Source organism: Netta rufina (assembly GCF_964035555.1).
Source record: "Netta rufina genome assembly, chromosome: 4".
NCBI classification, from domain to species: domain Eukaryota; kingdom Metazoa; phylum Chordata; class Aves; order Anseriformes; family Anatidae; genus Netta; species Netta rufina.
Window position 1 is genome coordinate 33,511,158 of NC_140127.1, and position 27,953 is coordinate 33,539,110.

Here is a 27,953-nt window from a genome sequence, read left to right on the forward strand (position 1 = left end):
TAGAAATTGCCAAAAGAAGTACTCAAGATTTTTAGGTAAACATTCTACTAATTCACTCTTGTTTTGGTAATAATTACATAAATTCAAGTGAGATCTTGAGTCATTAGATTGCAAAATATTTTTAATTGTTTACACGCTGTTTATGCAGAATGTATCTCACCAGAAAATGCTTTTTCATTCAGTTACACTATTACACAAAAATTCCCTGTTGTCATTACTTAGGACCTTATTGATAAATACAGAAAAGTAGAAGGAGCACAGGAAAGGAAGTTTATCTTCCAGAGGTCTCTTAAGTATGCCCTTCTCAGGTTTTTGATACTCTTTGTTCTTTGAGATCAGTCTTGTGTAAAACATGAGTTAAAACTATTTATTAAGATTGTGTTTTCCAGAGTTCTTTTTTCTATTTTATCATGGTATTGGTGACCAGTAACAGAAACAAAATAAAATGCTGGTTGTGACACTAGTGAAGAATGCATTGGCAGTGCACTTCTGGGCAGCATTTTAAAATAAAGGGAACATAAATTAAAAGGAATTAGATTGTTCGTGTAACTTAAGATGTAAAATAAGTGCTCTCTGTCTAAAGTATTTAATTTTTAATACAAGTTGCAAAATACAGTAAATAAAACTCTACGTAGAATAGCATAGTTGTAACAATCTGCTTGGAATAGTTATGTAGCAGCATGTTAGAAACCAGCAATCATGTAAAAACTTTTGTGTTTGTTTCATCCTTTTGAAATGTGCATTACCTTATGCAAAACTTTTGAGTTTTCTCCTTAGTATGTCTGCTGTCCTCTTCCTTCTTCCTCATGATATCTTCAAGGCAGGCTGGAGTGTCTTTCTAATAGATTTTTATACTTTTTTTTTTTTTTTTTTTTTTTTTCTCGGCTGTATACCCAAGTGATCAAATAGTGCTTCTGGTAAGAAGTAAGCTACTAACCACACTATTGTGTGGTTAGTAGCTTACTTCTGAACACTAGCGGTCACGGAGAAACCTCAAAAGATAAAGCCAGCACTTCAAGAGTTAATGTGTTATTAGGAGGACAGGAAATCTGGCAACTATTGCAGAAACTAGACCTAATGGTGCACACAAACAATTTGTCAGTCTTGGTAAATGTGAATAGCTTTCTGCAAAGTGGCTGCTTTTGCTTTGTTTGAACAGCCTAAACTTTTCCTTTTTGGACTTTAAATCTTAGAAGTGAAATGTGATCCACATATTGAATCAAAATCATTTAATTCAAAACATATTTTGATTGGAACAAAGTTGACATGGAAAGAAATTCTAGAATAATAATAAAAAAAAAGTTGAAAGGACTTTCTATCATATATTTAGCAGGAAAATTTGAAACAGTTCTAATTAGGCTGAAAAAAACAGCCTTCTTCGTTGTAACTTACAAAGGTCATATATCAATGTTAAGGCAGCATTACCAGCTAGTGTCTGAAAGCCTGCACATGCAATATGTGCAAACCAACATGTTCGGTTTGTTTTTTTCTTTGTTTTTTTCTCTTTTTTTTTTTTTTTTTCAAAAGTATGTGCACAGCCATACTACCAAGCCAGAATACATACTTAATGAGTTTAACGTAGTTACCTCGTACTTCTGTTATGTGGGTGCTTTGTGGTTGCTCAGGAAGAGTATTTTGCACATCAAAATTATGTTTGTGTTAAAAATGTGTGAAATCCTAATTCCTGCTTTTCTGTTCATACAATAATATTTTTCAAATGTAAAGTGTGTTGTTTTTTTTTTTTCTTTCAGAAAGTATTTTTAGTATTACAAAGGAAATTCCTTACTTTAAAGAGAAATTAAAATACTTAGCCTCTTTGAGATAATAGGCAATTACTTGTACTTGAGATTTGTAATTTCTTACTAGCCAATGTAGTATTTTCCTGGATATTTTATAATTGAATGAATAGGAAAGGTTATTCATGTTTGAGAAACAGATTTGTTGTCTAATCAAAAGTTTCTACTTTAATTTTAACTACATAAAACACATTTTTTATAGGTAGGACTTCTTTGCTGTCTCTCAGAATAAGTGTTGCATGAGTACTTTAATCAGCATAGGAACAAAGCAAGCAAGTCTGTAGTCTTATATTTCTGAACAGCTTGATTATAAATAAATATCTGTGCTAGTGAAAAGAAATGCACTTAATACTTTCATCTGATTTCAGCACTGGAACATCCCAATCTCAAGTATGTATTCATTTTTAACAGACATAATTTCATATGCTGTATGTCCTTATAGGTATACAGATATATAAGAGAAAAGAAAGTAGAGGGCAAAGGCCCATGGTAGTTATTTTACAGGTACAAATCTTGTTTCCAAAGGTATAACGTTGTTTGGGAAAATATATCATAATAAATGGTCAGAGTATTTCTATTTACTATTCATTTCATTTATTTATTTATTTATTTATTTATTTATTTATTTATTTATTAAGGTGTGGGAATCTTTTCTAATGCGCTAGTTTTGTAATTCCATCGCTCTGACTGTGTTTTGCTAGATCGTTTGTATCGATGTAGAACTGATAGTTTTCAGCTTGAGATTATTCTCCGTTCATTCCTTTCAGAAAACAGGGCATAAAAAGATGCAGACAAAATAATGCATTTCAGAGTCGTTCTCAAAGAAATAATTTTAGTTACACTTAGTGATATCAGATGTACATCTGCAAAATATTTATGAATAAACAAACATTTCCTATTAAGATCAAAGCTTCAATATTTTCATGTTTCTGAAACGTTTCTACCTTGGGAATGGAGAAATGAAAGTTACTAATAGGTGTTTGTGTTTGACATCTGTATACTGTACTTTTTAGCATATCTCAAGTGTTTTAGTCTCTGCCTAATAGATCTCATTAAAGAAACAGATATCAACCCCAAGACAGTTTGTCAAAGTTAATACGAGTCCCTGTGGACAGAATTGACAATTTGTTTGGGGCTTCACGTGACAGTCTTTTCATGGTCTTATTTGCTCCTTAACAATTGGGCATTAGGCACTGATTTATTTTACAATAACTCAATAGGACTGAATATTACTGTGGTAGGCTGGACATTTTAGAGGATTTTCTTGTTTTACGTGTTTTACCATGAGCATGCAGTGGGTGTAAATGATGTACTCAGCCTGCAGTGGGAGTGCTGGCAATTGATTGGGTATCTTTAAGAGCAGCCTGGGAAGGATACTACGATCCCATAGCTGCATGCCATATTTAACTAGAGCCTTAATGAGCACTGTCTGTCCTAGATGCTTAAGTAATCCTAAATGCTTAGCATTCTATACCCATGGTTTGGTTTTGCAAGGGGCAAATGCTAACAGTAAAAAGTTTTTAAAGAACTCCTTTTTAGCACTTTATGCATGTTGGAACTTCATTTTTCAATTTATTTTATTTTATTTTTTTAAGCAGTGCCCCTCTTAAATAGTATATACCAGTGTGCTTATAATGCACATCACACTCTGGTACCTTGTGTTGTTTTCCTTGCAAATCTGCTTTAATCAGTGTACAGTCTGCTAACTATTGTTCCTCCATCAGTGGGATCATAGAATAAGCACCTCCCTGTGACCAACAGCTTAACTGTGTATCTGAAATGACAGGCAAGCTTATTTATCGTCTGAATTTGTGTGCTATATTTGGTCTGTCCTTCAGGGCCCTGGGTATTGATGTTGACTGTAGTCATTTTTTGTTTAGCCCTTGTTGCTGTGATTTGGCAAATGAAGAAGATGGTCTAAAATGGCCTAATATGGAAAAGAGAAATAAAAGAGAATGGTCTAGTTTTGAATCTGTTTAAATTACTAGTGTAAATTAATTTTAAACTTGAAAAAGAGAAGTACTTTCCAGATGGCTACCAACCATTCCAGGAAAAGGCAGAGTGTGTTTTGGTTCTGCTTTTTTAGGAAAAGTCAGATTTAGGTATCTGTTAATCTGTGGAGATTGCAGAATGATATTCCGTTAGTCATTCATGTCCAGGTGCTTTGTGAGCATAGTACAACCCATTACAAATCTAGCTTTTGAGGAAAAGGAAAAAGGAACAATCTCTGCACACACTAAACATACATATTAAAAAAAAAAAAAAAAAAAAGTCACAGGCCCTTAAAACTATTTTTTCCTGACACTAAATAGTTGTAATGATAACACAAAGTATGTTCTAGGGTTAAAAAATTTTAGCAGGGTAGCAAGAAAATTAATTCCTATCATTGTCATTTGCTGAGCCCTGTAGGATTTTATGGCTGCACATTGTAGTATTATGGACACTCATGAGACTCCTGACTGGTTTTATCTTATTAAACAATTTTGAAATCATTAATTTTTAATTGGCCTGTGTGTGGTTTTTTATAGTTTTAATTGTGTGTCTGAGTCTAAACATTTTTTTAATTTAAAAACAAACAAAAAAGAAAAATAAATTTAAAAAAGCATGAAAAATCCTGTCTAAGCATATATGTTATAGGGTATTTCCGTATGATCATCCAAAGAGTTACTATCCTTTATGGTAATTCATTTTAAAGAATGCTTTCAGCACTTCAGTAGCTGGGAATCCTAATAAAAAACAATAATGAAAAAAAGAATGATATGAAGTAGGAGATATGTACAGGTCTTTTCTTGATTGAAAGTTCTAATTAAGTGAATCGAGGAAAATTAACTGAAATTAGCTGTCAGAAAGTCACATTTAAATGAGTGATGATCTGGCGTGGCAGTAAACATTTAAATGATATAAATTGCCATTTAAGTGTATGGTTTAATGTTTGTCATGCATTAATATGACACGAGGCTGCAGTGACAATCAAGCAGCTTGCTCTAATTTGAACATATTTAGGGCTTTTGTGTGGTGTGCACCACACAAATTAAGACAATTGCTGTTTTTATGTGTCAATTTAAATGTTGTTTTCAGGCATCAGTTAATGAAACAAACCCATCATTTTTGTGTGCAACTTGCAGAATGATATCCTTGGTTTTCAGATTAATTTTAACTTCCTCTACTCAAAATTAGGAATTTCCTTTACAAGGAAAATGCTATTAGTTTCTTTAGATGAAGAGATTATCAGACTCTGTTGCACTGTTTCATCTACTCATTAAAATAAAAAATATATTGAATCCTCTGTGTGAAATAGTGGAAACAAATCCTGCTAGCTATTTAACCTAGGTGAATTAACTCTTTAGATTACAATGATTTTTAAGTTATCTTTTAATATTTTTGAACTATTTCTAGTACCATTATGGAGAGATCATTACTGTTTAGATGCTTTTGTTTTGGGGATCGGATTGTAACTGGATAACATCTTCAGGAAAGTGGCTTTATCATTCAGCATCCTAATACTATTTCTGTAAAGGCTTGTCTAAAAGACACATACAAGAAATGCATAAAAGTATTAGCAGGATGATATTTCAGCATGTAAATATTTTGTACCCTAACACTCCTAGTTAGTTCAGTTTCCCCAGATTCTGTCAGTCTTCTGTCCGTATGTCACAATCAGATTAACAAGCTGTTATTATTCATTGTGAAGATCACACATTGAAAAACACAACTGTATCTTGAGAGTTCATGAGAACATAGCCCGTCTGCCTGTAAATGCACAAATGCTTTCCACTTACTGCTTTGCTCTTATTCCCACTATGATAGTGTAAACAAGATCTTACAGTGAGCGGGAAGTAGAAGAGGATTAGTCAGGAGACCCCGTCATCTGTTGCGGAGCCTTTTTTTTTATAATATAATTTTAAACTATTGTTATCAATTTTGTACAGAGACTTGTTAAGATAATTTTGTATGCTATTGAAAATACGCTTCTACTACTAAGAAATGATGACCGTCTGCCAAACTCAATTTTATATACTTTGTGTGTGTTTTTTTACAGGCGTTAGAAAGTGAGTTTGTTTCCTGCCAGCTCCATCAGTGGATTGATCTGATTTTTGGCTACAAACAGCAAGGGCCAGAGGCTGCTAGGTCCCTGAATGTATTCTACTATTTGACTTACGAAGGAGCTGTTAATTTAAGTTCAATAACAGATCCTGTTTTGAGAGAGGTAAGTTTGTACTTCAAATGTAGAAATGCAAAATCTGTGTTAACCTTTGGTACTGCTGAAAGTGCAAAGACATTGTTTAGGTCTACCAGTGAATGCTCAAATCTTTGCTTTCTCGTGTGGTTTGGCTACAGGCCAGACAAATGCAAGGTGCCTGAACCAGTCATCACAGCATGCAAAATTAGAACAAGAATGCAAGTTGTCCTTAAATTTTGTGCACCTAGATTCAGCCACACCACTATGAAAATAAAAAAATGTTCAAGGACTGCTTTCTTTGCTCTGAGGGCAGTCATTTTTCCCACTAATGCAGGATCTTAATGGAAGAAGGCTGTGGGCAATCTTGATTTGGTTTGCACTTTTGAATTAAATTCCACAGTTTTAACAATTGTCTTTTAATGCAATCCTGCATATGGGTTACATTTCAAGCATTCTATAGTTTTTTGCTTCCATTATTTTTATTTAGCTTGCTATCAGATTAATGCTAACTTTCCTGTATTATTGATAAGCCAAAGTAAATGTTTGAACTGTGGAAAGATTGCATCTTTTACTCAGGCTCATCACCATTGAGAAAAATCTATTTGATAAAATATCTTAATGTTACTGTGGGCTTGAAAACAACTCCCTCCTCCACCTAAATAGCTGTTTTCCAAAAGAAAAAAAAAAAAAGAGGGTGTGGGGAGGGTGATTAAAAGCTATTTTTGAGAGGTTTTAGTTCCTCTGTTCAGTCAGTAGACTGGAACTAAAAATGTTAGGCTTGAAGTTCACTGTAGAATTGTAGACTAGTCCTAGGGTAAATTTCTTGTCATTTATTGTTTGTTGAAAGAATGTGCGAGAATTAAGTGATTATTCTTTTCAATAATACTATTTTTAATGTACATACCAGCCATCTGACTGTTGGGAAACCTTGACGCCCTCTGTAGAGAAAGTCATGTCATAGCAACAGTGTGGGTTGTGGCTGGCAGGAAAGTGGGGCAGTGGAAAGGCTTGGGGGTATGCAGGGCATGTAGAGGTATGTGAGGACTGGCGTTACTGGCAGAAGTTATGGCTGGTTGTCAGTGTTATTTGGGCTGCAATCAGTCTGCAGACTTCATCTTGGCCCACTTGGAGCTAAAACACAGACATTGCACATCGTTGCATTCCAATGAGCTAAGAAAAAATATATTGGAATGCTTGGCTTTTAAGGAAAATTGTATTAACCAGGCTTGAAACAGTTATTGGCCCACAGATACTAGTTGATACTGTTCACCCTGTCATTTGTTTCATTTTATTGATAACGTTTATCAATGTTTCCTTGTGCACTGATAAGGAAATACTCTTACATTGTAATAGTATTTACTGGACTCTTGAAGCGGTAGGTTTAAGTGTGAGCTCAAAAAAAAAATAGACTGGGTATTGTGTAAAAATTAATATTAGTTCAGTCTACATTCTTAATTTTGATACACCTATGGGAAATATAGATTAGAGAGTATGTCTTCAGATATTTTATATTATTATTTGGTTTTATTTTTTATGATTCACACAACATAACATAAATGTAACTTTTTACTATTTTTTAAAGAAGTGAAATGATGAAGCTACAAATTGAAGTAATACTAATCAAAAGAGCAGCTTTCCAGACACACATTTTACGTAGTTTTGAATTTTTCTAGAGCAGCTCTATTATCAGTGTAACTGTGATCTCTTTTCCTTGTGTCATAGCCTGAAAAAAAAACAACCATTAATTTAAGACCAACAAAGTAGTTACAAATCTGTCTGGAAGTGTGGATTATCTCAGTTACAGAGGCATTTTGTACCTCTATAAATATATTAATATATTTTGTTACAAAATCTTTTGAGTATGGCTTTTTTATTGTATGTCACTTCTACGTTTCTTATTTCTGATTTGTTCTGTACTGGCTGAACTGAGTAGTGTATTAAAATGCAGACAGGAGAGGGAGAAATCACTGATGTTGAGTTCATAATAACGGAGTAGCTTAGCAGACGCAGAATTTTGAAACACTACTGATGGTGTAAAAAATACGTACTGATAAATGCAGACAGCAGAATGAATGTTATCTGTAGTACTTTTATTCTGAGTTATTTGAAGATTGGTCCAATAGAATATCTTTATTTAGCATTTTTCAGCCTTATTTTTAAGCAGGTCTAAGGATAGTCCAACAGTAGAAAGATTCCTGTTTAGTAAAGCATCCTTTCCTACGTACATTTATTTTTTAATAGCATATTTTTGTATTGTATACACGTGTATATGTAATTTGAAATGGTACGTATGATCAGCTCTGGTATGATATTGATAACCATGCAAAGAGATTTAATGAGTGTCATCACCAATGGTGAGTTATTCTGTTTTTACTTGTGAGTAAAGATGAAAGTAATAAAAAATCTGCTTGTGTGTATATCTATGTGCATAATCATTCTATATCTATGTGCTAAATGAATTTATCATGCACCTTTGACAGCCTCACCTTCTTCCTGCTTACTAATCCATCTCCCTGAGGACCTACGCTAACATTCTGTACTGCCGAGCAGCTTCAATCAGCATTTATTTTTCTCCTTCAGTCAGCTTGCCAGAGAATATTTCTTCTTTTCTCCACCAAATTCCCGGTTAGAGGCCGAATGAGTTTCTGATCTGGACAATTAATAGTATTTTTAGGCAGGCATGACACCACAGATTTACTGTCTGTTTATTAAGCAAGTATTAAACCAGAAATCTTATTCTAGATTTCTGGGTTTTGGAAAGGATGCTTTAAGCTTTCTCCTTGCGATAAAGTTTAAGGTTTGGGGCTTTAAATCCTGAAAATTGTAGTGGAATATATATTTTTCTTTGCAAACCTGAAAAAAAGGATAAACTTCTATATTGCAAGTTACCCAGGCTTAGGTATCATATGGAAATAATAGTATGTGTTCAAACCCTGGCTATTTCTCCACTAAGATAGTCTCTGAGTATATACGCTGCCAAGCCTGGACCACATCAGTAATGAGAAGCCCGTGATGTTTCTGAAGTATCTTCACGGATATGTGTGTGGATATCGATGACCTAACTCATCAGGAGAGGCCACACACAGAATAATAGTGGAAGGAACTGAGGAGTGGAGGAGTTCAGGTTAATGCAGAATTTCCTTAGGTCTCCTAAATGGCTCCAACTGGCACCTTTATTTTTATAGGCAGTCAGGTTATATATATTACAAGAAGGAAGCACTCGTCTAGGAAGGAAAACTACTTGATTAAAACCATATTCCAACTTTCTTTCTTTCTTTTTTTTCTTTCTTTTTTTTTTTTTTTTACTGAAAATGTAGAACTTTTACATCCTCTCATACTGCTGTGAACAATTTTTTCCTGCCATTCTTTCTGCCTATGGGAATAAAGGATGTAAAGTATTTTGAAAGGATCTGACTGCTATAATCGAAAATTTTAAACTAAAATGCAAACCATGGGCCACATGCTACCTTTTGGCAGATAAACCCTGGGGAGTGCAAAGCTTGCATAATTCAAAGGCAAATCTCAGGAGAGGGGGGGGAACAGATCAAGAGAGGAGGGTTTGAGCTGGAGCCAGTGGGGGAAGGGAACAACTGGAGAAGCAAGGCAAGGGATCCAGTACATCTGCTGGCATATCTGTGCACAAGTCATCCCTGCAGAGACCATTCCTTCATCCACTTCTTTTTTTCCTCAAGCCATTTTAACAGTGTTGTCATCAACTCTGATCTTTGTATTTGTGTATCTCACTGAAAGAGGTTCCAACTGCAAAGGGATGTTGCTGTTAGTTGACAAGCAGTAAATATCACATCTCTTTCCTGTGGAAAATACGGTATATGCCAGCAGAAGTATGCTATATTACTACCTTCTGTTGACTCTGTCTTGAAAAAACTATTTTGATCTGAACTTGCAATCATAAGATTTGCTGTGAAGGGGTTTTTTGTGCCTGCATGGAAGAGGCAAGAAGTCACAGTACTACAGATAAATGTCATCCAGCGGTTCTGGAGAGAATTCGCATCACCTTCTTATCACAAATTCTGTTCTCTTTTTGAAACAGCTGTCCAAGTTTTTTTTTTGCCTTTTTTTTTTTTTTTTTAAAGATAGAATTAGTTCTATGCCATTCAGACAAGCAACTGATGAAGGAGTGAAGCACAATCTGTAGAAAATAATTTGTATCTTGGAGTAATTTATATTCTATTACTTTCTTCATCAGAAGAATAAAAATTTCTATTGTCTCTAGCATAGAGTAAGGGTTGACCATCATGAATTTGGGCTCCACTTGGAGTTTATAATTAAAAGTCCATTTCTCTACTCATACCCCTCTATGGCTAGCATAAACACTAGATAAGCTTAAAGAAAAGAGATTATAGCCAGAAGGCTAAAAATTACTTGGAGAATATATTGATTTACTACAGGAGCCCCTCGGCTTCAGGAGGTATACAAAATTATGTACCATACTTATCAAAAAGCACCTAACTGTATTCTCTGAATAATTTTTAAAATATCATATGGCATGATAATTGTAGGCAGTAATTAAGAAAGACTGATGATTTTAGAATTAGCAGTAATAGTTTGAAAAACATGAGAGTAAGACCCATCCATTTACTATCCCACGTACTTTCATTACAAAGTGATTTGCACTTAGCCTTAGATGATTCAGTTGTTTTATACTTCTTCCTTTAGAAAGAAGGTACCATTTTGTTATAGGAAGGTAGTCTGTTTAACATTAGGAAGCACAGCTTTCTCCATTCTATCGACACCTTTCTTTCTACCATTGATATTTTATTTCCATATGAACTGAGGAGATTCAGAAATTGTGAAGAATCAGTTTGGACATAGCATTTGGTATGTTATTTCAATGTGCCACTTCTGATTATACAAAGAGAGGAAATTATTATTTTTATTTTCTGTTTTAAGGCATATGGCATAAATTATTTAATGGATAATAGCTTTTAAATGTTACCCCAGATTAATATCGTTGGGTAAGTTTTATGCATCTTAGACCTCTCTCTTATGAGTCTAATTTTATTTTTAAATATTTACAATTTGAGAGACTTCTGTGCTTTCCAAAAGAAGTTACAAGGATGTTTAGTTTACATGACCCCGGTTTCATGACAGCAGTAGCAGATCTGATATCTTATCCCAGAGAAAGCATTTTTGGCCTCTCTTTTAGCTGTGCTCATGGTGGGAGTTAATAGCATATTTCAGCTCTAACTCAGCTGGAGAACTCTGACAGCAGTGAATCTTTCACAAAGTATAAACACAATTTGTATTTATAGCATAGTTAACATTTACTAAATAGTTGGGAAAATGATCAGTCTGGTTTTAGCAGGTTGGGCAACAGTCTTTGTTGTGGCTGTGATGAGTTTTAAAAAGTGGGATAAAGTGATTATAAAATACTGTCACAGAGCAGTAAATTTAAATGTGTTGAATTCAGTAAGTAATGAATTTATGCAGGCAAAATTCAAACTGTTGTTGAAATGATCACTGAATCATCTCTGGCCAGAAGTGTGTTGCACAGATGGTATGCTTGACGTTGTGCAGCACAGGAACAGCGTGAAAAGCCAAATAAATGTTAAGACTTGGTCTAGTTCTAATTGAAAATCAGTATTAAAATATTGTATGCAACCAGAGTTAAGAAGAATATATTTAAAGTAAGCATACTGATTTCATGGCTAAGGAGAGTTGGACTTGTCAACTGCAAGCAAACGCTGATCTGATGGGAGATGCAGACAAATAGCACAGTGAAGATAAGAGCCTCAGTTGCCATTGTAGGCGAGCAGTTCCCTCTATTGCATGAAATCAGCTGGTTGAGATGTTGGGATTCTCCCAAGAAGAGTATTTTCTTCTGTTAAAAAGGAATATTAAAATAACAAGAGCACCAGCACTGCCACTGGTCCATATTATTTACCTATGAATTCTCACATCTCAGCTCTCACTGTGACTTATCTGTGGTGTTTGAGTAAACAGGCAACCTGAATATAATCAAGTGTTCGCTGTGATATCTGGGAGGTGCGGCATTTCTTTGATTCTATTTAGCCCAGAGTTTGACATGACAAATGGGGTTTTATTGCCCTTTGTCTTAACTTATGTATTAAATACATTGCTTAGAAACAGACATAGAAATATTCAGCTAGGTTTCAATCCAGAAAAATGGTTGACCTGAATGTTCTCTTCATTACAGAATAGATCCTATTTTTATTTGATGCTTCTACTTTTGTATCCAAGAGGAAAAAGTTTGATATTTTAGAGTTATCTAAAGTAGGACTGAGATGCCCAAATAACAAAATAAGAATCAAACAACTGTGCTTACTAAAAATAGTAAAGGTTTATGGAAAGAGGTAACTCGTGCAAGTAAGTTCTTTGGCTCTGAGTGCTTTTTTTCTCGGTCCGATTGTAATTCAAAGAATAGAAATGTTCAGTGCAGTCAGTTCCCTTACCTCTTCTTGCTTGACCTGTCTTGTGGATCTATCAGAGCCAGAGAGGCCTTGAGACCCCCTGGGCTCTTTTCATTTTCATTTGTGCCTGGCTGGTCAGCCTTAGATAGTTGACATATTTGTTGGCCAACATTTAAGAACAAGTAATCAAAAAGGTAAACAAGAAGTGGAAAAAAGAATTGTTCATAAACTATCAAAAACAACTTTTTTGAAGGGAAAGTTTTTCCTTTTATTGTTTTTTAATCTTTCTTTTTTTTCTTCCTTATGTGGAAAGAATGAGGTATGCTAGTGTATAATAGCTACAGTTCTCACAGACTAAGTCATCTAGCCTGAATCAAACATGGAGACAAACAGTCTACAAATATTTCATTAATTTGGTTTTACCAGCATCCTTAGATTATTTGCAGGTTCCTTAAGCAGTCCAATCAACACCTTGTACAACAGTTGGGAAACTAAAAAATTTTGTTTGGAGTGCTTTCATTGTATTCACAAACTGTAGTCTAGCCTGTCTAGCTCGTGAATATTCCCACTGTGTCCGTAGATGGTGTATTTATTTACCAAACTGCATTATAACTGCAAATATAACTGTATTAGTTATATTTGAAAATAGCTGCTTTGTGAGTAGCTAAAACCTGAGGTCATGCTGAAGATGCTTTTCCTCAATCAGTGTCCAAAAATGAAGCCTCAGTTTAATATTACATTTTGTTAGATGAAAAAAAAAATTGCTGTAGAAAACTCTGAGATAATATTTTTTCCATACTTTGAAAACAGATAGTTTGATCTTGTTGTGCCTTAGTTTAAATATATGTATTAGCTTAGCTTAGCAAAATGAGTTGTTTCTTGTTCACACTTGTTACAGGTTCTAACAGGTGATCATGCAAAGGGTTTTTACGATCACTGGGTGCTGGATGTATTAACATCCCTCATATCAGAATGTTTTATTTAATAAATTTAAATGGTATCGAATTTGGAGAAACTCCATGGAATGCTAACAGAGTGGAACAAATTGCTTTCTTCCAAAGGAAAAGGTTTTATATCAGAAAATTTGGAGTCAGCTAAGTAGCTAACTAGACTGTATGTAGGAAGCAAGTTTTAAAGATTATTCTTTGCTTTTTAAAGGGGTGAATGAACAATGCCAAAAATGGTGAAGTCTCCAGGTAACGCATATTGCAATGCCACTGCTTTCTAGGTAATAATTATTGATTCTAAATGAAAGCAATGAGTTATTCTCTTGAAAACTTCAGTGCTGTAGTGAATAGAGAAATTAGGCAATTTTGGTTTTGGTGGTCACATAAAATGGAGACACTTAGACTTTTAAAAATTAGCCCCAGAGCTGCTTAGGATTTTGCTTGTACTGAGTCCAGCATTATTTGCAGATCTTTAAATTTGTCTCAACTTTCTTTTTAGACTCTTTCCCCTTTTTACTTTGTCAGTCTCTTTGAAGTACTTCCAGACCTGTTTTTCTAGTTCTATTTTTTTTATCTGCCTCTTTCCAGTAGCCAAAGATTTAGGTGTTTTGAGTGAGCACATCAGTGCTCCAGACAGAGATACTGTTTGAAATTATCCATGAACCCAGTGCCTCTGAACATTATTGAGTGACATTTGTTTCTGTTGGTTGTGTCTGCTCTGTCTAACTGGTTTCTTTCAGATTGGCAGCTGGGATTACGCTGTTGTAGACGGACAGCTGCATGAACTGGAGATTTCAGTGAGGCCGTGCTAGACCTCTGTTTAATATGCCTGGAATGTATATATTCAGATTGGAGCAACTTATGTGGCCCCAAGGGGGAATCTATTTATATTTTCACAAACTGTGATTACTTCCTGTTCTACTTCAATGACTGCCATATAATTGTCATGATGGTTTGTCAGGACAAAAAGACTTAATTTTCTTGATTCTCAGAGAAAATTTCCTGATGCAGTTTAAGAGCTGGATTGGTGTTTTTGTTTTTAAAGCCATGGTGGAAGGAAGGTATCCTACTCTGTGTTCCCCTCTGTACTTCTTCATGATGCAAGCAGGAGAAAATACTCATATATTGAATCTCAAATAGCTTTAAGACAAAAAGCATAACAAAAACAAAATCCAAAAAAAGCCCAACCTCCAGGTGTCTGTGGTAGTTTGGATTTAAAAACCAGCAAGTGGCTGGACTAGTAACCTAAATTCCAGGCAAAAACAGTATTTTGAACAGAGACACAGATGAAACTTTAAAAAAAATAATACAAAAGATGTGATTCTCACAAAGAAGCTACAAGGAAGGAAAAAAAAATAAATGTATGCTTCATTTATATTTGATGGCTTTCATTTCTTCATTTTAATACCATTTTATCGTGTTGTGCCCTGTTCGGTTTTGTTACACAGCTGTCGGTAGTATTTCTGCCCATGCTTCAGCTCTGGAGCCATGACCCACGCTACTTGAGCTGAAGTAGTAACAGCATTAGTGGGCTACAAGAGAAATCTTTTACACTCCATTATCACAAACGTTTTGTAGGTGTGCTTAATGATACTTGCAGAACAGTATGTAACACTTGATCTTTCTTTTCTTTATCCTTTCTTCCCTCCTTGCTCCCTTCCTCCCCTGCCATTTGTTATACAACAAGCCTAGGAGAGGCAATTTTTTTTTAAAACAGTACATTAAGTGCATAGTTCAATTGATAAAATAAATAATTGGAATGATTCGATGAAAAGGGTCTGATTTGTGAGGTCAAAACAAAAGAAGGATTTTCTGTTTTGGCATGAAGAAATTAGGCCTCTTGTATTTTGAGAACAGTTGATGTGAGTGTGTGAATTTCCTATATGAACATTTGAGTGCTTTATTTTTTCCCTGGGTCAAGTGTAGTGCAATATCCCCAGGGCAGGTGTACAGTCAGCAAGTGTATACATTGCCAGTTTCAGAAAAGCATTTTGCCCATTTTTCACAATCTTGATCTAATGGGGATTGTTATGAAACAAGGGGAGAGGGTACTACGACAGGCTTCTCTTCTGTAATCTTCAGCCTATTTTCAGCAATTTTATCTAATTGGTATGAATCATGCTTGTTCTCTGGCTAGTGTTATCAGGACGGCAGTCCGTGAGGAATTGAGCTAAGAACCGTACCATGGAAGCGTAAGTGACTATCGGGTCAGAAGAGGCTTTCTGATCACTTGTTATCAGAGCTTGATTTTAATCGCCATCCCACGGGGAAGGGAGCTAGTCGGTTAGCTGCTAAGCTATTCCGCTTCGCTGTCTGAAGGGAAACCTGTCAAATGGTCTGTGTTCTCTGGTGCTGCAAAGCAACATCTGGGTGGAAGGAGAGGGAAGACAAGTAATCATAATTGTGTATCACTCAAGCCAATAGAAATCACTGAGGAACATGTGTGTAAACCTTTTTGAATATTGAAAAGTGAGGTAGGAGCGGCAGAGAGCCAAAGTAATTATTTTTGTGAGGGCTGTTTTTTTCTGGACGTAAATAATGGGTATAAGGAAGGAGGATGAACCCCCAAACCTTTCCTGTTCCTAACACACATTCTGAAAGAATATATGTTGCAGTGCATGAGGTTTTTTCACCTGAGCTTTCAAATGTTTGGCATTTAAATCCTACTGATAATTGAGAAGTAACTGGAAATACTCACATACAGATATGTAAAGACACACTGACAGAAAATAGCCTCTTTGTAACGATAAGTGTGTAACCTGTAATTGGGCGTTCAAGCTATAGGGTGCAGTTTAACATGGGTATGGTGTGCTCTTAGACTCTTTAGACAGTTTGGTGCTTTGTGTCTGAGCATGCATGATGAAAGCCACTCTGAGTTAGGTCTCTTTTAAGGGTCTTTAAATCTAGAGTTAAATGGTGTATGTCTTGCTTTTTAACTCTACAGGCCTTCATTTCAGGATTCGAGTTCAAAACTAGAGACCGTTTCATTCTTTCTCTGTGACACTCACTGCAGTTCCCCCTCCACCCTCCCTCCCTCATATTTAATTTTATAGTTCTTTCAGACATAAACATGAAAAAAAAAGCAATTTTGACTTAGTTTCTGAGTGTTGCTGCAAAGAAAAGTAACAAACATCTGTTTTTACCTTAACTGCATCCATATGTTCAACCTCCCCATCACCCTCCTTCCCAAAAAATTTACAGCCGTATTTGGTGGGTACTGCGTACTGTTGAATTAACTTGCTTCACAGTTAGATTAGAGGGTAGGTTCAGAGACTGAAAAGATCTGTGTTAAGCAGTAGCCAAAAGCTGTACTATAGCTACAGCAAGTTTTATTTTTTCGCTCCTTTTCTTTTAATTTGCTTCCTTATTCCCCCCTCTCCTCTTCTCAACCCCCAAGAAAAGAGGAGATAATCCAGGAGATTTTTGTAGGAACACTGTATTGTGGTAATCAGATAAATATTAACTTGTGAAATTTGCTTATGACTTCGGTGCTTACAAATTAATTAACATTTGAAACACAATGTTTGTCATATTAATACATGGCTTGAGATGGATACTGTGTGAATTATAGTAAAGAGTTAGTTAGCTTGTTTCATTTTATTACTTCTTGCTGTAGCATCTGGAACAATTCTGGCCTTACCAAAGTTTTGTTTTTGTAGAGGATTAACAGGAAGAAAGCTATTTTACTGAGATATTTGAGAAGCAGTGAAACAAAATGTTGAATGATATTATCTTTTACTTTGTGGTATGCAGCATGCTTTCAGAGATAAGAGTTTGTAGAAGTAAAGGTATCTTTCAACAAAGCTTATTCCTTTCCAGTTATACAGTGCCTCCAATAGAAAATAGAAAATTTCCCAAATATTTGTGCCTATAGTAATCAAAACAGTTGTATGCTTCTAAGAGATTCAGCAGTGTCGGAATACTTCCTCTTTCTCTGCCATTAGAAGAGGCTGGCCGTCTCTTAGTAATGCTGACTAACGCTATTAATGCCTCTTTCAAGAAAATGAAGTTAGAAGCCGGGCTATAATTTCTTAGAAAGTAAGTTGATGGCTTCTTGACCCATGATCATTTTATTGTATATTCTCTGGTAAGTAGTAGGTTCTTTTCCTTTATCTTAAAGGAAATAATAGTTATCTTTCTGAGGAAAGCATTCGGTGCTCCTAGCTGATTTTCTTTGGCAGGTTGAATAAAAGTCCGAGTGACATCTGGTGACTAAAATGCCCCCATATTTCTCTTTCTCTTGTTATGTAAATTGAGAGAATGTGGATTGATTCTAGCTTCACCACCATTGTATGTTTCTGCTGCTGGAGGGAGGTCATCTTGCATCTTCTATATGTGATCCTTCTGACTGAGACATCATCAGATATGAGAACATGTACTGTTGACATCTGGATAGACTTTGAATACAATCTGTGACAAGGAACTAATCATTGGGGGGAGCTAGTACAGTGTCTTGGTCAGAATGAAGAAGTCTTGAAGCTAAAGAAAAAAATTTTACATTTTTATTAGTAATGAAAAGGAATGGAAGAGGTTTTTATGCTGAACTCCAGCTGCAAAGTCTAGACACAATTGTTCAGGTGTTGTTGCCTTGATTTTTACTCAAGTTCTGCAAATTTCTGTTGGATCTCTGAAGATGCGTGGTAAAGAGAACATACAGATGCCACTATCTGTGCCTGTACTCTATACACAATTTTGATGTTTTATCAAACTTTTACCTGTGGTAGGATGTGATCCAAATGTGAATTTTCCCATTTCCATTGGCTGAAAGAGAAAGACTGTTTCAGTGGGCCATTGTATTCCTAGAAATGCATGTTCTCTTAAAGTATGTGAGTACCAAATGGAAGCTAATGAGTCTAGAAGACTTGTAAATCCCAAACTCCAGTTAGATTATAAACATGGATGTGGAAACAGACTGTTACATACAGACTGAAAACTGAGAATTTTTGGTCCCCTAAGATAGGCTTTGGCAAAAACACTGTCCCATCAGTCAGCAGTTTGTGGTGATGGACCACCAGTTGTGTGAAAATAGGCAATGACTATTTACTCGCCGGTTGAGCAGAACATTTTATACTTCTTTTAAGATCCCGGAGGGATTATCCTCTGTTCTAAGGCAGGCTGGGAGATGAATAGCTGTTCTGCTGCTGCGGTGTGTTCTGTTCATCTGATAATGATGAGCATCAAGTGTGTGAGTAAGCAGTGGAATCATAACTGTGTCTCCTCCAGCTTTTAATGGATGGTGGTGAGCTTCTCAAGGTTTAGACATTGAAAAATAGTGTTCTGACCACTGATTTTTCATTGACTGAAGCAAGTTTAACATCTGATTTTTGTTCTATATCACTATGTGATCTTGTTATGATTAATGTATTTGAGATGCTCTGCATTAATATGTTCCTGTGCTTAATTTTTCCTTTCTTAGTACTGGCACTATGTAAGCGAGTATAGTTTGTAGAAGTAGCAGTGGAAATTAAAGGACACAGCAGATTCAATGGGTATCACAAAACTCTGATTCTCTTTAATGGAAGTATCTATATTGATTGTAAGTCCATGTAGAAGCAAGTTAACAAATCTGAAGCTTATTATTTCCTCATCTTATCAATGCTATTTTCAGCTCTGTCTAAAATAAATGCATGGGAGTTGTGCTTCAAAAAGTATTTTATTCATTTTGAGTAATATGGAAAAAATATGGAGACATAAACACACTCTGTAGGTTTGCCCTAAAGATTTTAACATGCACAGAATAACTTGCATCCAGGACTGTCTACATTTTGCATCTTATATTCTTCTGGTACCACCTTCATTGCAAAACAGAATTTCAATTTGCTAGTAAAAATACCCACTTAATCTGCAAGTAAACATAGGCAAATCTTTTAATCTGGATGCTTTCGGCTTTTTACAGGGAGGGTAGAGCTGCTGATCAGTAAGATGTTGCTTTGTTCTTGCCACATGTCTAAAGGGACCTCAAATTCTATGCAACTGTGATTCCCTTGATATCTCAAGTCACAACAATCTAGATTTGAACTTTAATTTAGGATGTTTTGTCACTAGGAAGGGGGCTCTGATGACCTTACTGAGCTTTAGTGTTTCATGAATCTGATATTGCTGTTCCTCAAAAAGTACTCCTTGAATTTCAGCATTTGTATGGCAGATTACACCGAGCTTTTGCTTAATTTATGTATTCACCAGTTCTTTGAAGATTAAGGTACTTTCCAGAATGGGCAAGAGTGTTATAATCTGACCATAGAGTAATTTGAAGTCCTATTCTGATGAGTTCAGGTATTCCAAAAGCCCTACCAAATGTACTGTTTTGGATGGCACATTTCCTATCTCAGAGCATTATTAATTTGGTGATATGAAGGCCTCAGGTGCATTCTACTTTTGATGTTATTCCTATAACAGGAGACGACTGTGTTTCCTAGTACTAGTCTTTATTACTAAGTAAAATAATTGTTTGTAAGAATAAGATAAGTGTTAAACCATGAAAAAGAAGAATCTCAGAGAGAAAGAACGATCCTGCTATAAAAGCTAAAAATCAGCTAGTGCTTTTGTGTTCTACCATTCAAGTGCCCCGTTTAAAGCACTTTACTGAAAGGCCTGGTTTTCTGATTTTTAGCACTTGCTAATAGTACCTCACCTTAGGTATTCAGCATTACCAGACACTTTTGGGAATGTAGTGCTTGATGCACCGTGCAACAAAGAGAAACTGAAATATCAGCCCATATGTGAGCTGATAGCTGACAGCCATTGCAAGGTAATTTTACTTAGTTTAGCTCACAATGAAAGAAATGAATCTAAAATGAATTACTTGAGATTTTCTGTAGGATTAACATGATCGTGTGGATAGTTCAGCTGCTTGGCTGAGAAAAAATAACTTGTTGAATTTTGGCTGCATGATTTTAATTTGAACCAGTGGGCCAATAGGTGGAAACATGGAAAACAAGTTGGGCATGTGTAGGCAAGAGGTATAAGTTCACACATTCAAAAATAAATAATAAATGACAAAGCATTAAATGGCATCTTCATCTGTGCCCTAAGAAAAAAATGATATAGCATGCTTCTGAAGATGCAGTGAAAAAAAAAAAAAAAAGCAGCATATCTTCACATTCCCCTTTAGTTGCATTTAGTATCAGTGTTGCTGTTGTTTATTTTTTGGGGGATAAAAATGAAAATTAAAAACATAGTTTGCAGTAGCTTTCATTGTAGTTCTTGCTGTTGAAACTAGGCGATGCAGTTTAAATAAAAAAGTAGAATGCTTAATACATAGAGAAACTTTTAAAAAATTAACTTTTGTGTCTGAGTTATGATACAAACAGGATAAGCCAGTGTTAGAAAGGAAAAATGGAGCCAATAAAGAGGGTTTCTGATTATAATAGCTGGTTTCTGTTTAATATCATTGAGCAGGATGAGGTTTTGCAGAGTTTCTCATGGAAATAGCATCCACAGTACTAAAATGATTACCTCATTCTTAGTACCAGTGCCAAGCACTTAGCCCCACAGTGAACACACGGGGTTGATTTTCAACATGAAACAAGCCAGAAGTGTGGAATGACATTTTCAGGTGACAGTTATGGTTCTATTGCCTGTAATTAGCACCTCTTAACATGCAAACCTGCCTGTGCCTTTTCCAGGCTGTTGAAGCTCAAATACGAAGTTTTGGACAGACCCCTTCCCAACTGCTCATAGAACCACATCCTCCAAGAAGTTCTGCCATGCAGGTGGTAAGTACCACATTAACTCTTTGTGACCTGCCATTCTGTTCGCTTCCTTTGCTATTTTACAGTTACAGTACCTGCTACTTTGCATTTCTTTTATGTGGTCGTGGACTTGTGTTATTAAAAAGAGCAGATGAGTTACGAGTCTGTAGGACTGTGAATGTATGCAATGCTTAACTATTCTTTTATTTATTGCTGGAAGGATTGTATTGATTTCTAGTACAGACCTTTTTTGTCAGTGTAATCTAAGAACACTTCATCAGTTTATTTTGTTAATACCATACCTGTACAGGTGAGAGCCAGTCATCATGGAGACAATTTAGTTAATCTTTGGCAGATTCCCCAAGAAGCATGGATTTAGGAGGTGGAACTTCCTTGTCTTTTCCCCCAGGCATAGGTTTTCCCCTAAAACCAGGATTACTAGGAATTCATGAGCTGAAACTTACATAGCAAAGAATGTGACTAAATGTGTTTTGCAGTAAAGCTAGGGTGATAAAATCCAGGCAGTGAGCATTAGCATGCTTTCCCTTTTACCTCTACTTGTGTCTAATATAATTTTATTATACAAACTATTATTTTATTACTGATTACTTTCCATATCATGTTGTGTGCAGTCCTTGGGTCTAAAATATCATTTGTGTTGTCATAGATCCAGAACTAAGTATGTTAAATGATACTGTGACAAGTGGAGCAAATGGTCTGCTAATTCACAAGTTTTTCAAAAGGTTACATTCCCTTATTGTTATGATGGATGTTTTATCCTGAAATGTATTTAAAAAAAAAAAAAAAAAAAAAAAGAGAGAGAGAGGGAGAGAACGAAAGACATAAAGAAATAAAGGAATTTTCTTCATGTATGTTCTGTAAAACATGATCTCTATGTCCTACACAGGCTGACTGAGGTTATTAGATTAAAAACATATCAAAAGTTCAAATGGTTTTAGAAAAATTACACAAAAATCAGAAATCTGTCCAAAGTAGCTTACAAACCTTGCAATCCAAGAGTCTAAGAAATGAAAACTTCTTTGTCAAATTGAGCTACTAACCTTTCTCAAATGCAAATATATAAAGATGTTGTGCGTGGAGCTTGCTCAGCTGACTGTCCCCCCCAACACTGTTTGTGCAGCATGTGCACATTACTCTCTGACAGCTGTGCTGTAGACTGGCTTTGCCCTCAGATCCCATGTACTGGATGAACAAAGCTGATTGTGCTGTTCTGTGATCTGCTGGCCCTGTGTACCTCCCACGTGGTGTCCTAGGGCAGGAGAGAGCCAGCAGACCAGTGCAATGACCTGCAGTGTATGCAGCCAAGGGGCTCTTTTTCAGAACAGCTCTGTCAAAAGGGATCTTGGGGAGCCCAAGCATCCTCATCATACGTCTATACGCTGGATGTGTCCCCCTCTGTCATGATGCTGTGTACCATGCACTTGCAGTAACTTACGGAGACTTGTTTCAGTAAGAAGAGGAACTTGAGAAGCTGTTTGTTGACATGTTTGTCAGACCCATTGTTAGATAAATAGATCTCATGCCAGGAAGCAGTCTATGTGGTTTGATCATAATATTTTTCATGATGCTGAATTAGTCAAGAGTTAGTCTGTAATGAAAAAATTGAATTTTGTGAAGTAAACCATTTCTAACTACAGTGGTTTTTTGGGGCTGTTACACACAGAAAGAAACACCTTAATTCTCCACTTGCTTTGACTAGTCTTGTGGTTATTAATACATGATATTATAATAGCACTGTAGTAAGCATTTTAAAAGTAGCATTCCTGGAGCTGAAATGTAGTAAGGATGTTTTCCCTGTCACCATTCTAAATTATTTCTAGTTGCATTATTTCCCGAGTTTTCTGTTTTCGTGTGTATGTGCCTGTATGCATGAATACAACCGAATTGAAAGCTACCACGTGCTGTGTTAAGTGCACAAGCCATAATATACACCAGGTGTAGTAATTAGCAGTCACACGAAGGCTGCCTATTTGTCTGGGTTTGCTGCTGTTGCTGTATCCCCTTGTGTTTTCAACCATCAGATAGCTGGATTTAATTGAGGCCACATCAGATGAGGCATTACTGACACCTTTAATTGAATGAGCATCCAGGGAGGATTAACTCATAATATTGATTGGCTTTTAGCCACTTGCTCAGAAGGGTGTCTGGGTAGCTTATTAGTTGCTTTTATTTACACCTTTATGCAAAGACTGTAAATAGGAATTCATAGAGCAATATGTTTTTCTAAGTACTCTTAATAACTTTTTAAAAAGGAGTGATAATAAAAATGCAAATCTATTTAATTTTCTTATTAGTTCTGTATAAGTATACATTAAATGTATGTAGTTACATACACATATATGTAATGAAATATTGCAGGTGGAAAATAGCCAAGAACACTTCATTTGTGTTCTATTTCAGTTTCTAGAAAAATACAAATACTAGAAGAACACAAATACAATATGGCTACTGGTCGCTAGGATGGTTGTATTTCTACATCTCAGTGGAGTTCTCTTTTTTAGGTACACCACGCAATTGCAAATCCACTATTATTGCATTTGCTTTTCCTCCTTTGCTTGACATCCATCTCTCGGGTCCCTGATATTTTGATTTGACATTCACACTGTCGTTAGAGATCTTAGTTAAAAAAAGTTATTAATCTTCTCAACTTATCAAATGAAAAAACCTAAACCCTAAAAATATCATGGTGAAAATGAGAGTCTGGATTCATTCCTTCCCATTAGTATTTCTAGAAACAACACAGGATAGTCTGTAATCACGTCCACTTTATATTCTTTACAACTGCATTTAATTATGTTTGTCCTTTGAAACACATTTGCAGTGAAGTCTTCTGCTTTGCATTCATAAATCTTATTTTTGTACACCAGAAATATATACAGAACATATATCTAGTCTATGTGTGTATCTGTTTATTTTAATGTGCTTTTATGTTCTCATCTGGCTTGTAAAGAATTGTAGTCTGCCAATGTAATGCAACTTGAGACAGTCTCTGGGAGCAGGAATTTCTTTTGCTTACTCTTTTTTTGTTGTTGTTGTTCCCTCCTAGTTTGGCACTGCTTTCCTTGACATGCTATCTCTGTAGATATATATGAAGGAGAATTCTTTTGGCAGAGTTAGGTGATTGGAAACTTTTGGTGTAATCTTCAGTGATCTGGAGCAAAGCCTGTACTTAGACATCCCTATTCAGCAAGGCAGTCAACTTAATTGTGTACATGGAGAATTTCTACCTAAAATGGTCGTTTCCATAAGCCTCTTCACTATTACTGCATTTGCTTTTCACTGCAGCTGCTTTTGGATCTTGTGGGTTTTAATGCAGTCTTCCTTCTCTTGTCCTGTCTTCTCTTCTCCTCCCCGTGTTTTCTTTTCCCATGTATCTGGGTTCTTGTTGTGTGCACTCAACAGTATCTCCTCCTGCAGAGTCCGTTGATGTTCACAGACCAAGCTCAACAGGATGTTATCATGGTTCTAAAGTTCCCATCCAACTCCCCTGTCACTCATGTAGCAGCCAACACCCAGCCAGGTCTGACCAACCCTGCTGTGATCACAGTTACTGCAAATAGGCTATTTGCTGTAAACAAGTGGCATAATCTTCCCGGTAAGTAAATTAAAATAAGTAGCATAAGAAATCACTGCAATCAAGTGGTACATCTATTGTCCCTTCAAAATTTGCTGCCAAACTGTTTTAAATTTAAAGTGTGAAGTGCAAGCCCCGTTCACTGATGTGGCATGCTCTTCACATATGGACTTAGTTTCTCCTTAAAAAGGTAATCTGAACTATTGAATTGTGAGATATGTGGCACACAAAAGGAGTGTAACAACAAACTGTTTCAAAAAAATCCCTCCATGTCATCAAGAAATAAGCAGGAAGACAAAAACAATATATCACTGCTTGATCATAATAAACAGTCACACTATTCCTCTTCAATTTACTCTTCAAACAGATGATGGAAACCTGCACCACATCACGTCAAAGAGAAGTTCTAAAGCATGCAGAATTTGGCTGAAGTCTTTTCTGCTATCTTTTTCTTGTTTATTATGAACACCATATTCTACTGTTAAAGCCACTCAATGAGAATTACAAGATAAAAATATGTGGGAAGTCAGTTTCTTCTGTGACTGAAACATCCTAAAGTTATTAGGTGCTTATGTATTTGTCAATATGAAAGGAAAACAAGATATCCATTAGCATAGCAATCAATCAAATTCATTATACTTTAAAAAATGTGTTGGACTTGAGAATATAGCCATTCTATTTTCAATTCTAAAGGGACTCATCCTCTTTTCTCTAGCTATGACAGGTTCAGGCCCAAGCCCTGAAAGATAGTTTTATTTGTGTTCTGTGCAGTAAATCTGGTCAAAGGCTTTTCAAAAAAGGGGAAAAAAGGAGTTTCTACTCAAATAACTTATATAGAAAATATTTGCACCAAAGTAATACTCATATCACTAAAATTCCTGCTAAGGTATCTGATTACATTTTGAAAAAAAAGACAGATAACTCCCATGCTTTTTCTGATTTTTACAAATTACCTCTCAACTTTGTGCAAATAGAAAGATCTATGTATTATTTCACCCACCCAAGAAATGCTTAAAAAGAAAGGCGTGAAGGAAGGGAGGAAGGGAGGCTTGTCTAGATAACATCGTATGAGCAAGAACTATTTACAGGGCTCTTGACATTTGTTTGAAAGGAGGATGACAATATACTCTCATACCTTGGATGTGTGACCTTGGGCATATAATACCCAGCCTTTTAAAAATGTCTCTGAGGATGTGCCACAGTCAAGGGAAGAGAAAAGATTCTGAAGTGGTAGGAGTTGAGTTTGACTTCCTCATAAGCCTCCTGGTTGGTCATCTGAGAGAAAGCAAGCATCTGTTGAGAGTAGCAACTGGTTTTTGAGTGTAGTAATCAACTATTATGAGTTGAACGAAACCTTCACATATTGTTTTTTTTTTTTTTTTCCCCTCTCTTCTGAAAGGGAGAATAGTCATCTGTGCTTTTGAGTCACTTTTTTTTTTTTTTTTTATTTGGAGATATTTTATGGTTGTCATACCTTTACATAATTCTTGAGAAAACCTACAGTTCAAAATAAAAACCCTGATACCAGCCGAATAAAAAACAGAACCCAACAAAAAAACACTTCACCCCACCTCTATGAGAGCATCTTGATCAAGCCTGCAGGCTGTTAGTGATATACCACACTTAAGAGATCCGGATATGGACACCTGAAACTAGTCTTCGCTATTGTTGCCTTCAAATTTTATACCAAAATGGGATTTGCTGAGGTTACAGGTCAGGTATCAGTACTACTCTTTATCTCCCGCTGTGGGCTGAGCATTGTCTTTACTAATGAGGCATCATGATAAGAACATTAAGTTGCCAAGTAACTAGTTGTCAATGATGTGTATTAAAAATATCGTTACTGCTTTAGTAGATGAGTTTGGTGGCTTTGCTGATGTGTAATGGCACTAGTACCCAACAGAGGGCCTCTATTTTGTCATGCAGATTTCCTATTTTGTTCTGCATTAGTGTTTCATCACAGCAGAACCTTGACTTCCCAATTTCTCAGGAAACTGTTCAGATTATACTAATTTTTATATTAAGCTATGGAGGATAGTTAGAAAAATCATAGATGTAAGTATTCAGCTATTATGTTTTCTTCCACTTGCAATGTCTTGGGCTGTTTGGTGGGAGTTGCTTGCTTGCTTTTAGCAAAGCTGTGGAAAAAAAATAGCCTTTTTTTTAGCACTGAAAGAAAATTCAGGAGGCAAACATCTCACTGTCATGTCAGGTGCTCAGATGAAATGTAGGTCTGCAGAATTATGTATAAACTTCTATGCAAAATTGCAAATAAATGTTTTTTGGTGATAGATGATTCCTTAAATACTGTATAAGATTTCCCTGTCTGCATCATAAACTGACATATTAAAAAAAGTCCTTGGTGCTTTACTTGTTCAAAGCAGAGCTTTAAAAAGTAAAGGAGAAAATAGTATTTGCTACAGTCAGCAGATGGTTGTCACATTTTGTTTTCAGTGCTCTTTACCACTTAATTTTGTTTTGTTGCGACAGGAGAGGTTGCCAGTAAAGCATCTGCTAGAGCTTATGGCTCAGGACCGGAGCTGCTGCTGATGGCATACATTCAGAATAGCACTAATCTAAAATAAATGTTTAATAAGCAGCCTCTGAAAGCACCTGGATTATTTTATTTTTTTTATGGTGCAGAAGAATCTTGGATGGTTAAAAAAATGGACATAATTTTGATTTATAAAATGTATGTGGCATCACATATTAAAAAAATGCAGAGTTTTAAAATCTTCTTTCCTGAATTCCAGCTCATCAAGGTGCTGTACAAGACCAGCCTTACCAGCTGCCAGTGGAAATCGATCCTCTCATAGGTCTGTCACTTCCTTCTCTCTTTGCGATTCATTAAGCTCTGTATGGTGGCCCTGAAGTGTAGATTACGGTTGTTTTTCACTTGCTGGTTGCTGGGAATGGAATTTTCCTGATAAACCATTTGCATGCAAATTGGAATGCAATGAGCTGTGGCTATGCTGGTATTTCATCAACTCCCCCTCGTTGGTTTGCCTAATTTGAACAGGCCTAGGACGCGTGTCAGTGAAAATTAATATGGATGCTGTAATAATGTGTGATTGAGAATGTGCATGAAGTACTGTCAGGATAATATTGGATCTTTTCATCACTCAGACTTGTTGATGAGCAGGAGCGAGGCACGTTATGATGAATTGGTGCACTGGTAATGTGATGGAGCTCCTTTGCTGAGGAAATTTTCATAATAACAGTGGGGTTCTTAACTGCACCGTGTTGTGAAAAATAAAACCATGGTGCCAGGGTTTCATCATTAAAGGAGATCAATCCTTTCTTCATAGACCTGCTGTTCAGGCAGAGGGGATTAATGTGTAATTGCAAAGCG

The 27,953-nt window shown here is 35.9% G+C and overlaps 1 protein-coding gene across 5 annotated transcripts in view; it reads left to right on the top strand.

Annotated features, from left to right (window-relative positions):
* The window catches only part of LRBA (LPS responsive beige-like anchor protein), a 392,983-nt gene that overhangs the window by 328,353 nt on the left and 36,677 nt on the right, over positions 1 to 27,953 (top strand). For 4 of the 5 annotated variants that reach the window (XM_084285540.1, XM_084285541.1, XM_084285544.1 and 1 more), the window contains 4 exons: positions 5,836 to 6,003; positions 20,941 to 21,030; positions 24,430 to 24,622; positions 27,355 to 27,417. In XM_084285540.1, the coding sequence (XP_084141666.1) occupies positions 5,836 to 6,003; positions 20,941 to 21,030; positions 24,430 to 24,622; positions 27,355 to 27,417 (514 nt within the window). The remainder of the gene's footprint in view (positions 1 to 5,835; positions 6,004 to 20,940; positions 21,031 to 24,429; positions 24,623 to 27,354; positions 27,418 to 27,953) is intronic. The other variant, XM_084285542.1, reaches the window with a different exon arrangement.